Genomic DNA, 14253 nt, shown 5'->3' on the forward strand with positions numbered 1-14253 from the left:
ATTAAAAAATATATTAAATAAAGTGGATTTAAATAGCAAGGAAAAGATAGGGCATGTAAAGGATTTTTTTTTTTATTGTTTGATTTTTTTTTCTAATTACACGCATTACTTTCACAATCTTAGATATATATGTACTGTCAAACATTTTGCTATTTATTCAAATAAACTTTATATATTAGATGAATTTTAGTAGTGCAAAAGTTATCTTACGGTTCTTACCTCTCGATCGGAGATTTCATAGAGTTTTGATTATTTTCCTATAACCCTTTAAAAAAAAAACCTAAAGTTTATATTCCAATGCATGTTACAAATTTGACCCTAAGATGAGATGGGGAATATGAACCGCATTTCAATGGAGTGGTCTTCTTAGAATTATGGGTTGATTTTTTCTTTTTACTCATATTTGGAAAATGAGAAAATAAATATCATATTTTACTCATGGCGACTACTAATCAAGGTAAAAGATAATTGACGTAATTGGAAGCTTGCCTCATAAGATCTTTAACTCTAACTATGAATACATCTTTCTCTTTTTTCTGTACATATTACTTTACAATAAGGAGGCCGCATCTTATTTTATTTTGATATACACATTACCTAAGTTTAACCACTCATGATGCTTCATCATAAACTTTACGATAAATATGTTCATTTTCTGTGATCGTAAAGCGTACTTTATGATTAATATTGCTCCATTAATAGTTATATTTTAACAATGCAATTAAATATGACTGATTACAACTCATTTGCACTTTATTATTATCTATATGAGGGGTTTTGAGAAAGATAGTTCAAACACAACTTAACCAATAATGACAATATTCGTTTAAAAAAATCATTTTTTATATATGAGCAAACAATTCTATTGTTGGTTTGATACATTGAAATCATCCAAATAGGATGATTACAAGTATAAGTTTTGCCTAATTGGTCATACATTCTTTTGATTAAAATAAAACATAAAAACATTAGATTTATTGGTTATTTTTTGGACAAAATTTGAATTTTCACAATAATAAGATCATTGGGTTGTTTTTTCATTTGTCTAATATATTTGATATATCTTTATTTTCTTTGCAGTCTTTTCATATTGTTATTCACTTCTAAGTTATCCTCTCCTCTCACCATCACTTACTTTCTGCCGCGGAGAAGTACCACTTGCGTCACTTTTTCTCCAAAATCCTCTCTCTCTCTCTCTCCCTCTCTCTCTGTGTGCTGAGCTGACATTGATGGAACTGATGTCTCCTTGAGCTTGGACAGCGTGGGGGGGAGAAAAGCTCGCGATTGCGTTGCCAATTCACGTCCGAAATCGCTCAAGATAAACTAGTTTAATGCAAAGCTTTCGCCGAAAAATCAAATAAATTCCAAGCTGTTAAGCGAACTGAACAAAAGGCAGGCGGTCGATTCTTATCCCATCACTCGAACTTTGACTCCAATCCGAGCCCGATGCGCTTTTTCTAAAGACACCTTTTTGACCCACGTGTGATGCCGAAGGATCCCTCCCATAGGCTGGTCAACCGGTCAGCTCCCTCGCCTCTCTGGAAACACGCTTTGACGGTCTCCCCCTGTATTTCGGTAGGCAGCCATTGTTGTCATCCGCACGAGTACCCTCCACTATCGGTCGCTGAACCGTGGTCAGGAGAGGGAGCTTGACACCGCCATTGATCACTTCCCCTTTAGTTTATTCGATTATCCGCTCGGCTCTTTTGAAGGAGAAGCACTTCTCATGATTGCTGGAATGCCAAAGGATACAGTGGATTGATGAATATGGCCCCGTTTTGTCTGTTTCCCCGTGCGCTTTTGGTTGTCATGATTGATGACGGGCAACGATCTGCACGATGCCGAGCCAAAGTCTCTCGCCAATGGGTTCGACGCTTAATCGTGAAGAAATATCTCAGGTCCAAGGTTTCGGTCATGTCGACGGAATAGCTTCTCGACCAGAAAATATCATCAAATTAAATATATAAATCGTGGGTTTTTATCATCAGGAAGGAATTCAACCGTAGTCATATGTGAAATCATTGTCTTTGGTCGATTAACTCGTGGGTTTAGAGTGCTTCTATAGTCTCCATAAGAAAAATTTACAGGAATTGATAATCGTTGGATCACAATGTGGCAGGTCTCATCCATTGATTCAAAACTTTTTGAATTTCTACTTATGATGACGACTTTTCAAAATTATAATGAAACTCATGTCATTATAATGGTTTACCATAAAAGTAATTGGTTCCGATTTATTATAATCGCTTCCCAATTTTAAAATTGAGATTTGAATCATAATGTTTAAGACATTGATGGATTTCATAGCCTTCCTAGGCTTGAAAATCATCTCCAACTTATCTCTATTTTAAAACAAAGTAAAAAAAAAAAATTAAAACGGATTCCACCCGAGAATATAAAATTGAAAATCAAATTGACCAAGGTAATTCTATGATGGTTCAAAAATGATAATTACTATCTTACGTTACACAAAAAGCAAGGCTTAAAAAAAAAAAGCCTCTCTCTCACTCTCATAGCAATCCTCCTATTTAGATTGAGAAAAAGTTCTAAAGAGATATTTCGAATAAAAAAATTAGAAAATCTCTTCTCTCTCTCTCTCTCTCTCTCTCTCTCTCTCTCTCTCTCTCTCTCTCTCTCTCTCTCTGACAGCAATCCTATTTAGATTGAGAAAAAGTTCTAAAGAGATATTTCGAATAAAAAAAATAGAAAAGCAAAAATTCCTCTTCTTTTGAAAGAGTTTTTTTTTTCTTTTCATGGCCTAGCTGGGCCACTATCCAAATAGATACTATGTTTACATATAGATTCATATTTCATTTCATTCCATTTAAGATTAGAAATAGGCGTAATCAGACCTGCTCTTTAAATATCTCTCTTTATTTGGGACCCTATTTAACTCTTTTAGCTTCTAATGAATCAAGAAATGGCTTGATTTGTCCATCTTTTTTATTTGATATAATATGTATATGTGTATATGTACATGTAGATCTGTATATGTATTGAGACGCGAAAGCGAAAACCTATGGGGTCGCTTCTGTAACTGGATAACCAGCACCGAAAACCGTCTTTACATTGGATGGTTTGGTGTTTTGATGATCCCTACCTTATTGACCACAACTTCTGTATTTATTATTGCCTTCATTGCTCCTCCAGTAGATATTGATGGTATTCGTGAACCTGTTTCTAGATCTCTACTTTATGAAAACAATATTATCTCGAGTGCCATTATTCCTACTTCTGTAGCTATAGGTTTGCATTTTTACCCAATATGGGAAGTACATATACAGATGTACATGTACATATGTATATGTATGTTTGTATACATATACACATATACATTTCATTCGAACCATTGACATAAGGATTTTTAGTCCTTTGCTTTGTCCTCATCTAAATCAATCGGGAACCAATCAGATAAAGCCTATTCAGTTTGGTTCAGTTCTTAAATTGAGCCAGATCGGTTGCACTCCCCAAATTTACTACCAGGGGATTAGCTACTCAAGGAATGATATCAAGAACGGGCTTGGTTTAATGGTTAATAATAAGAAATCTATGTGAGGATTTGGTGCACATCATGATATCCATTTTCCACATTGGCTACTGCAACAATCTCGGGTTTGAGAAATCTATTTTTATTCTGACTCACATCTTATATGGTCCTCTTACGGTCAATGGGTTATCTCCTAAACGCAAGTTGGCAATTGAATCTCTAACATCAATAATATAGTAAGTAACAATCAGTCCCCGTCTAGAAGATATCCACTTTTTAGTTCGTGAAAATCACACTGGAGGTCACTCAATCTAGTCATTTTCCAAACAGCCCAAATGTAACTTCGCTTTCATTGAGGTTTCTGTCATAGGCCCCACCGACAACTCTTTAGGAATTTGGCAACTCATTAAGCTTCTTTCACTATCAATCTAACGCGACAGCTTCAATGCGATATTACTTTCTGAAACGTAAGAAAAATTGAGTGATCTATAGTAAAAGTTATCCAAATTTGAGTAAAGTTCATTTGAAACTTTATCTGCAACAAATTTGTCATGGAGTCAAATACGTTAGCGAGGGTTTTTATGATGTCAACGTATGATTATACTAGCCCATGCAAGTCATCTACGCTTTAAGAGGTTGGTTGAGTAATCGATCATGCAGTCTAAAGGCAGCGGATCCTCTTATCGAGTCGTAGGTTTTCCTCACTTAATCAAATTGACGAGGACGACAATACGGCACTACAACAGCGGTTGTGTGATTGTAATGCCTATCCTTGTTGAGAGAACTGTCATGAAATCGAAAACAGTCTGCTGACTCAAGCCGCATACAAGTTGAGATGCACTTCAGAGCGTGTAGCTGCACTAGCTATTTTTGTGTCTATCAGTTGAAAATAGCTACTAAACAGATGCAGAATACAGTTCCCAGTGACCAGGGCTGACGCCCATGAGACACAATTCTAGGCTCATATTCACGTTGAGCTGATGCTAATCTCTAAACAATTAATCACTGTTTATGTGGCTCTGGCACAGTTATACTTAGGTCTTGGCGGAATGAGTGATTCGCATTAACGACATTCCTAGCTGAAGTTCAGCAACCAATTTTAGTTGCTAAGGGGCGCTATAGAGTTAACAGTGCAGGTACATGTACAAACTGATACGAGTTTCAAGATAAAAGTTCAACGTAATCTGGCTTTGATCAATTGTGAACAGGATCAAAATATAAATACACGGATGCAAAAAAAAAAGAAAAAAAAAGTCAAAACAGTAATATTCTTTGCGATCAAACTCCTTGAAGATGAGTTCAAGATCAGTAAGTGCAAGAGACATTAAGCTGGTAGCATCTCTATTTGGTCTGAAACAGAAGGTTGCAAGTTCAATGCCCTAAAGTGCATCTTTCCTTGCATTGGAATTGACCCACCTTTCCTTTTATAGTTCCCTTGGACCTTATTAATCTTAAACAAGCCAACAGACACATTTTTGTTCCCCTCAAATAATCAGATTAGGCTACTCTTTAGTTCCATCTTCTTTGCTGTTATTTTCTCGAATGGAATTTATAATGACCAGATGTTAATTATCTCAGATTGGTAACTGATGAGGTTTGCTCGGCATGAATCCGAACTGCATGACTTCAATGCCAACTTTTCACTTGTGCTAATCAAACATTCTCCAATCTAAACATGCTTCACTCTGCAGTTGGTCTGATAAACATCGCTGTGGCAGAACACCCGCCAGCTGATAAAAGGGACATCAATTAAGCCACCCTTGTTAAGATGGATGATGTTAAGGAGGAGTCATCCCTTGCTCAACTATCAAGTTTGAAATTACAGTTGATCGAATTAAGCTTCATCATTGAGGAAGTAAAACTGTAGAAGATTCTTCCAATTCTGGTATGATGACTAGGTTCTTCCTCTTAGCATATCAGCAATCAAACAGAGGTATTCACTTCGCTAAGTAGATTTCAATGAAAGACCCACTTTTAGTCAGTGTCTAACACTAACAGCACTAGCATATACAAAACCACAGCCAAATACAGAATGAACACTCTCAGTTATGTGGCCTTCGATCCTCAAATCTTTTTGTTCAAATAGCCGAATTTGAATCCAAGATTTCTGCATTATTACAATCAACAAAATCGAACTCATGTCAGCAAATTCTTTCATTAACTTTTCATCCCTTCGAAGTAGAATGAAAAAACGAAAAAACACTTGATTGTATCGAGGGACAGAACAGTGACTCTATATGAGGAAATATTGTAAACTTTTGCTAAATATTGTGAAATATTAGAAATAGCATTATCTAAATATGCAATGTCTCAAACCGTGTAAGAAAAAACATCGTACAGCTTTCAAAAAGGCTATAAATTATCGAAGATTAGATTTTTTTTTACATATATGATGTTTGATACTGGGTTACGATACATCCTATCTTATCCTTTCCGGACATATTCAACTCTTTTCAAACAAAAATGTCTCTACTCCTTTCTCTGAATCATGGAACTTTGCCTTCCAAAGCTGTTAGAAAGAGGACAAATGACATAATTGTGCAATTAGTGTAAATAGTTGACTGTTGCGCAACTTTAGAATTCATAGTGCTGCAACTAAAGTTGAGCCAAGTCATTCCCAGTTTTACCTAAAAGGGAAAAGCCCGCTGAACTCAAACATGGACCTATCAATGCTAGAATGCTAAATGACATGCACAGTAAGTCAACAACGTTGAACGCTCATTATTGGATTTGCAAGGAAAAACGGGTATCGCTAGTAACTTCATCACTCATCCCTCTTTGACAATCTTGGCTTGAAGGTGGAATTTCGTTGAATTTAATCGAAAACCAAATAAGAAATGTATTGTCGCCACAATGTCGTTTTTTAGTTCCTGTAACATCGTCATAATGAAGGAGTTGATCACTGAAAAATACCTACCTGTTAATCAGTGGACTAAATTAAGCTTACATCAGACAGCGGCCCTCATTAAGTTTCACTATCCTTTCGTTTACTTTTGCTAGTCACTTCAAGAAAGTAAGTCGTGTATCATGTGGCCTACAAACTCGATGTCATCGATTCGAGCGTTGAAGCGCCCTTGTTTTCCGTCTCAATGTCAGCGTGAGAGTCCTGTGATGCTGATGAGGTCAAAGCAAGAGCTTCCCTCGAGGACCCGAACCGGATCTTTTCTCTCTCAGGTGTAGTAAAGGGATTTATGGAGTTTAATAGACAAAGAAGTTCACCCCTGCTAGATTTGAGAGAGCCATATCTCATGTTAACTAGTGGGACAGTAATATATGATATGATGTGAAATAGAAAGTATAATATAAAGAACAACAATGTTAAGAAGAATGGATTTGGAATGCGTTTTTAAAGTCTTTACTGTAATCCAACACAACACTTGATAAACCAATTAGATCATGTATGAATTATTAACGCCTTGAGGATTGTCAGTTTCGAGATAAGCCTTGGGGCAGGCCTGAAGTTTTATTTTATTCATTTGCTGCCCACCTTTGGGGGCTGAAACGAAATACATCGCTTTCAATCGCTTTTGCGATGCTGATCAAAACCCAACCGCACCTTTTCCTTTTATCCATCCGCATGATCTTACGAGCAATAATGGCCTCCAGTGCAATTATTCATAAGAAGAAGAGAAAGCAAAGAAAAAGAGTTGAATCAAAGGCACGATTCGGGCCACATGAATCCAAGGTTGGTTCATCACTTTCATTATTTCTCCTTGGCATCGCCTGCGTCTATAGATCAAATCTGAGCTTAACAAATGATTCTGCCTAATCTCTTGTCATTCCAGAATATAAGGAGCTCAGAAGAAAATTCCACAAAAGAAAAGGACTAAAAGTGAAATTTATAAAAATTAAAAAGCCCAAGTGGCATAGTTTACTTGTAATCTTGTTCATTTTCTAGATAACTAAAGAGTTGGCTTACTAGTAATGATCTCCATTTTTCTTGGTTATTATAAATAGGGTTAATATGATTAAATATCAAAGTTAGTCGTTCCGTGATATTTACTTTAAACTACATTTACTTTAAATTGAGGGTACGATTTTTTTTTTTTCATGAAAATTGTTTGCAAAAAAATTTGTTAGTTTTCATGATAATTTTTTCTTCAGACGAACCCCAAATTTATTCTTAAATTTACTCTTACAAAAAATTAAGCTGATACCTCAAACTGATTTTATCCCGTCAAAATGCTAAGATTATCCGTCTCATCTTAACGAGGTATCGGAGTAAATGCTTACGGAAGTACCTTGAACACATCGATTTCATAAATGGAATTAACCCTCAAAACTCCTTAGATTATTTTTAAAAATAATAGAGTCCTCGGGTTATTTGGATCTAGAGTAAGAGCGGACTCCTAATGCTCGAATTCTTTATATAGAAACGTTAAGGAGTGAATTCATGGCGAATTTGGGTTTAGTAAGTACTAATTATAACTTCGATTGGAACTTCTCAGGAACACATGCGATCTATAAACGGCACTTATTCTTCCTAACTTTTCCATCCCTCGTTGAAGAAACTTAACTTCGATCCACATCCGAAGAATAAACCGACAAAGCATACAAGACACATGCATAACCTGATCGTGAAAGTTAGATCCATCGTGATATATTACAGCAAAGGAACTTTCAACTCACAAGTAGCACAATTCCCAGAAAATCCAAGTCCCAGAATAGACTATTATATGACAATACTCATTTTTGACCCTACACCCGAGCTCCGGTCACTCCCCCACCACCGCCCTTATGCTCGATGCCGCCGCTATAGGGAGTGTCTCGGTAGCCTGGCCCGTACCGGCTGCTGAAATGACCCGCGTGGAGCGCCAGGATATACAAGAACTGAGTGATCGTCACGATTATCACGAAAGCTTCCAACACTCTCAGCCTCCATCCTCTGTACCCTCCCACATTTATCTCTTTCCACGCCAACCTACGCATGCCAACACGATTAAGAAACGGGGCAAAGACTTCACTGAATTAATTGACTATGTATGATTCTCCCAGAAACTAAGTCGCTGTTTATTGGTCTCTTACTGTCTACTACCTTTTAAATTAAAAGTTTGACATGTTATCATTATCATAACCAGATTCTGCCAATTTATTTTGCATTTATGGAATCAAATTTCACATCTCACATGTCATTCCTACTTCGAATTGGAAGTAAGAGGGTGGGTCAAATTGCCCCACAGGATTTATATATTTCTTTATGTGTTGTGGGACTTCATCTATAAACTTCAACTTTTTCTATTGGACTTCTCTAATATTCGTAATTTTAATAGCCATACTTCAAAGTCTGAAAATTAGTTTGCCTATTCATGTAGCTTGCCAAACCGTCGAATCTTAATAAAACTTAATCTTTCATTTTACAATCTATATAATCTCTTTTCCTAGCTTCAACTTTATCTCAATCATTTTTGCGTGTCGATCTTATACAGACTTATACCTTCTATATTGGACCGTGATCTATTTCTCTGCCAAACTAGATCTCAACCATCGGAGGAAAAGAAAAATGAAATTGAAAGAAAAAGATAATCTGTCCTTGTATCTTGAGCCAAATAAGTTAAATCTCGTTTTGCTAAATAAAAATGAATTAGAACTTGAATTAGCCAAAAGAATTTACCCAAAGGCAAGAGCAGTGAGGGCGAATGCCACCACTGAAGAAGAAGCAGCCGCAGCCAAACTGTCGCCCCGCCATGCCCTAATGTGTAGGGCGCCCGGCAACTTCGAGACTATCCCGACCACTCCGGCCGAAAGCGCGAACACGAGGAAGAACATCGTGGCACCATTTCCCCCGACACCTGCCCATCATCTCTCCAGGTCAAATGGGGAGAAAAACAATAAGAGACATCATAATCTAACCTACTCATTTCCTAGATAATAAGGATCGGTTCTCTATTTCCATGATTTAACGCGTACGTCTAGAGACCTGTCGTAATTATCTCCATGTAGAACTAATCGAGTCGAAAAATTAAGAGGCGCCCTTCTGTTAAAAGAATGATGTTTCCCAAAGATCTTGACATAATTCAATTTTTTCCTTCTCTTTTTCCCTTAGTCTTTAAAGCTCTCCAGAGCAGTTATGAGCTGTGAATGGGTGTGTGCTTCAGCTCAACGAGAGAGAGCTTAACCGGGATGAGCGGATTGGCCGTTGATGTAGCGGTTGATGCACCAGCTAGCGAAGCCCACCACAATGCAGTACAACACCAGGTTCAGGAACAGCAAAGGCCCCGCCATGTTCCTCGCCATTTTCTCCTCTCCTTTCTCACCCCACCAAAAACTCCACAAGAACTCGAAAAGCCCGAACCCTCTCTCACTCGCAGAAACACAAGAAGATCACTTCATATCATTTTCACAGGTCCTATATAGAGGACGAAGAAGAGGATGCTCTGGCATGAGACCCTAGGGACTCTCTGCATGCACTGAACACGCGTCGGCCTTCTGGGCTCTGCAAGTGTGCTCCCTGCGTACAGGTGTCGGGGCTACCTGTCGAGCTTCCGTCGAAGATGCCTTTGGCTTTATTCTTGTTTGCTTTCTTTCCGGAGGTACGTGTAATCTACGAAATGACGATGCGTTGTCTTGAGTACGTCCACCCGGCTCGTATCGACCGCTTTCAAGTATGCAGTACATGCTCTCAATACGCGTAATAATTTATCTTAAGAATGATTTGTCCTGATATGGTACATGAAGAGGGGCCCACAGGATCGGCTGTTCGTTTGCAAAACCGGACCAAGTTTGTGTTTTAGTGTCCCTTGGTAGATAATAGGAAAATTCAAGAACAAACGCCCTGGTAGAGCACCCAACTGCATTTTGCATCGAAGGCATAAAGAACTTTGTGGTACACAATGTAATGTTTCATATGGAATGTGCAAAAAGATGACAAACAGACAAAACCTAGCTTTAGAGAAATCCACGTTCGCGGGTGTAATTTTTTTTTGGTAAAAGAACATGACAATATTATTGCAAGCCTAAGAGTTCTTAAATAAAATACCAAAAAATGGGGCATCCAACAAAGTAAATCCTAAAGGGGTTGGGGGACGGGCTACCCAAGAGGAGGGTAGGAAATTCATTTTACGGGCCTTGGCTACCCAATTGACAGCACGATTGACGGACCGACCACAATTGACCAAGGTGAGATTACAACTGCAAACTCATTTTTTTTCTTCGATTGAAGTAGCTTCAAGGCTTCGGCTATGGCCAACGCCTCCATCTGAATCGCTAATGAGGCTAGAACAATCTTAGCAAAACCGTCGAGGAAGGTCCCTTTAGCACCTCTGATAACCCCTACAATGGCACCTTCCATAGCTCCTTCAGCATAAGCTCCATTAATGTTGATTTTCAAGGTGAGTGCCTTCGATGGGATCCAACCTTGCATCATTGACTTGTTTCTAAGTGAAGTTTCAACTTTTGATTGTTCCATTCACTAAAATTCCTAAGTGACGTTCTTGCTGAGCTAATTAGGATCTTCGGATTTGGGGGTAGCCTCCGAAAAACATAGTCATTCCTCACTTCCATATATACCACAAGAGGGTTGTGACTTCTTCAAAGGTCCGAAGTTACTCATGCTGTACCATTTGAACTTGGAGCCAGAATTCTATTTGCGTGATATTTTGACGGGATACTTGGATTTTAGCCTCAAGATTCGACCAAACTAAGTTGGTCCATGAACAAAGCAAGAATAGATGTTTATAAGATTCCACCTCCTATTCACAAAAAGGGCATGCTGGCTAAGATACATTTTTTCTTCGGTAAAGATTCTTTGTAGTAGGGGGTGCATTTTGACAAATGCTCCACAAAAAGACCTTAACTCTAGGGGGTACTTATATTCCAAATACAATTCCATAATTTACAGGGCGGCTAGAATGAAGATGTTGCTTGCATACTGCGTTGTGGACTTTCTGTTTTTCAAATCATATTATAAGCACTTTTCACTGAGTAGGTACCGGACTTGGAAGCCATCCAATTCATCTTGAGTAGCACAAGAGCAAAGTAGCACTGAGAGAACTTCCTTCATTGTTTGTTTATCAAACATTCTTTTGAGCGTGTGAACATCCTATCTATTCTCTTCTTATATAATCAAATCAACAACATTAATTGGATAATTAGAGTTGGTTGGTCCCTGATAATACCTCGTTTTAGCCACTTGTCTTCCTGGGTATTGATATTTTATCTTGTGTCTACTAACCATATGACTAATTCTAAGATAGTATCTCTTCCAATCAACAAACTCTGCCAACCCCAAGAGGGCTGAAATTCCCTCCCTTCATGCCAAAAAGGGGATAAGTACACTAATGGTGCCATAAGTTGTGTACGGCGCTCACTTTGGTGCCAAAAGTTTCTGTCGGATCACTTAAGTGCCAAATCGGAGGAAAAACGCTCACTTTGGTGCCACCGGCGAAAGATTCCGGCCAAAATGATTTTTTTTTTTTTAAAAAAATTGATAAGCCTTTAAATGACGTCGTTTTCGGTCCTCCTTAAGAAAACGACGTCGTTTTGCCGTCCTACATGGATGGCTTCATGGAAACGACGCCGTTTAGCTCACATGGGGAAGAAATTAGGGTTTCGGCGAGGTCGAAGCCATGGCCGTCGTCGGGGTTGGGGTCAGAGTCGGGGTCGAAGCTGCAGCTGCCGAGTGGCCATCATCGAGGTCGGGGTCGGGGTCGGGGTCGAAGCTACGGCCGTCGAGTGGCCATCGTCGGGGTCGAGGTCGGAGTTTGAGCCGCGGCCATCGTCGCGGTCGGGGTCGAGGTCGAGGTCGGAGCTACGGCCACCGAGTGGCCATCGTCGGGGTCGGGGTCGGGGTCGAGGTCGAGCTGCTGCCGTTGAGTGGCCATCGTCGGGGTTGGGGTCGAGGTCGAGGTCGGGGTCGAAGCCGTGGCCGCCGAGCAAGGACCGTCGAGGACGGCGACGGCCGGAGATTAGGGTTTTCGGGTGGGGGAGAAACCAAACGGCGTCGTTTTGGTGTTTGGATGCTGACTCGGCTCTCCGACGAGCCACGTCGGCGTCAAAATTAATAAAAAAGGCCACGTCGGATTTCCGGCCAATTTCGTCGGAGTTGGCACCAAAGTGAGCGTTTTCAAATTTTTTGGCACTTAAGTGATCCGACGGAAACTTTTGGCACCAAAGTGAGCGCCGTACACAACTTATGGCACCATTAGTGTACTTATCCCTGCCAAAAAGACCTCATAGGGAAATAAATTCCTTTGAGGATTTTACACCATAAAAACAATTGATCATGAGAAAGTCCCCATGTTTGTTTCCCAAGCATTGCTTTGTTAAAATCCAATGAGTCTGTAAAACCCACTCCCTCACTATCTTTTCTATTTTTAAGCACCTCCCATCTTCTCCAATGAAGGCCTCTTCTTGATTCACTATTCTTGCACAAAAACGCAGCAATTCTTATTTCTATAGATTAGCAAATCCAAACTAGGATTTCTAAAATAGACATCACGTATTGAGGAATTGCTTGAATCATAGCTTCGATCAAAGTTTCTTTCCTTGCCTTTGAAATTGAGTTTTTCTTTCCAACCATCAATTTTCATGTTCACTCTATTGGAACAAAAAAAAAAAAAATGATAATAAACTTTGGAACCTTGGAGTAAAAACACTAGAAACTAGAGGGAGAACTTTTTATTGAGAATGCTTTCTCTTCTTTGTGTCTTTGTGGACTATGACTTGATTTACTACTCATGATTCCATTCCTTAGTATAGGAACTGAATCTCACAAACGCCAATCATTACATTTAATAAAGAAAAAACATAGCAACCCACACATCATTAAGAAAGAAAATGAAACAGCCCCATGTCGAAGAAAAACGCAGCCATCTTAAAATCTTTATGGCTCTTTTTCAATGCTTGCATGTTTCTCATCCAAGAGCTGTTGTCCAATAATCAATTTTATTTTATTTCAACAGCTTCCCTTAAAATTGATTTTGGAATTCAACAACTCCAAGCATCGTCTTCATTTATTCAAACAAATCCACCTTCAATGGTTTAGTTAAAATATCTGCAATATGATCTTCTAATTTGCAGAAATTAAGCTCAATTTCGCCATCTTTTGACTTGCTCACCAATATAGTGATACTCAACATCATGTGTTCACTCCCGCCATATAAAAAAAGGATTTTTTGGCTAAAGCCATAGCCGATTTATTATCGCACATTATTTTGGTAGGGCCTGTCTATTCATGCATCAATTTACATATCATCCCACAAAGCCATATTGCTTGACATGCCACTGAAGCTAACACTATGTATTCTGCTTCAGCTGTCGAGAGTGCAACAACTTGTTTTATGAGGACGAAAAGATTACTCCTGATCCAAGAGAAAAAGTATATCCAGAAGTATCCTTGTGAGTTTTGATATCACCTGCCCAATCACTATGTATGTATCCAACCAAACTGAAATTATCGATATAAGAATATAAAATTTCATGATCACGAGTTCCATTGACATGGTGTATAATTTTTTTTGCTGCCTGCAAATGTAATTGGTATGATTTCTCTAGTAATCGACTAATAATTCCCAAACCATAAGTAATATCTGGCCTAGTAAAAGCCAAATATCTTAAATTGCCAACAATGCTTTTGAAATAAATGGGATCTACTAGTTTGCCGGTTCCTTCTTTCTTCAGCTCCAATCATTCTGCTACAGGAGTCCATATCAGTTTGAGTGATTCCAAATTCAATTGCTTCAAAATATCATTAGCATATTTCTACTATGAAATAAATATGCCATTATTTGTCTGCTTCACTTCAAGGCTTGGAAATAGGACATCAATCC

General features: G+C 38.6%; 1 protein-coding gene across 1 annotated transcript; it reads right to left on the reverse strand.

Moving 5' to 3' along the window:
* Window positions 1–8185: 8185 nt before the first annotated feature.
* LOC104417162 (membrane protein PM19L) lies at window positions 8186–9721 on the reverse strand. The gene is made up of 3 exons (XM_010028478.2): window positions 9604–9721; window positions 9099–9276; window positions 8186–8408 (listed from the first exon to the last, which is right to left on the reverse strand). Exons 1-3 carry the CDS (start codon window positions 9719–9721, stop codon window positions 8186–8188), a joined length of 519 nt encoding a protein of 172 aa, XP_010026780.2.
* Window positions 9722–14253: the final 4532 nt, after the last annotated feature.

This window comes from Eucalyptus grandis, chromosome 8 (genome assembly GCF_016545825.1).
Source record: "Eucalyptus grandis isolate ANBG69807.140 chromosome 8, ASM1654582v1, whole genome shotgun sequence".
NCBI lineage: Eukaryota > Viridiplantae > Streptophyta > Magnoliopsida > Myrtales > Myrtaceae > Eucalyptus > Eucalyptus grandis.

Excerpts from the sequence above, each read along its gene's own strand:
- LOC104417162 (XM_010028478.2), bottom strand. The coding sequence starts at position 9,721 with ATGGCGAGGAACATGGCGGGGCCTTTGCTGTTCCTGAACCTGGTGTTG. Across the intron at positions 9,277-9,603 it reads CGGCCAATCCGCTCATCCCG|GTGTCGGGGGAAATGGTGCC; the intron begins GTTAAGCTCTCT and ends GATGATGGGCAG. Across the intron at positions 8,409-9,098 it reads CTCACTGCTCTTGCCTTTGG|GTTGGCGTGGAAAGAGATAA; the intron begins GTAAATTCTTTT and ends TGGCATGCGTAG.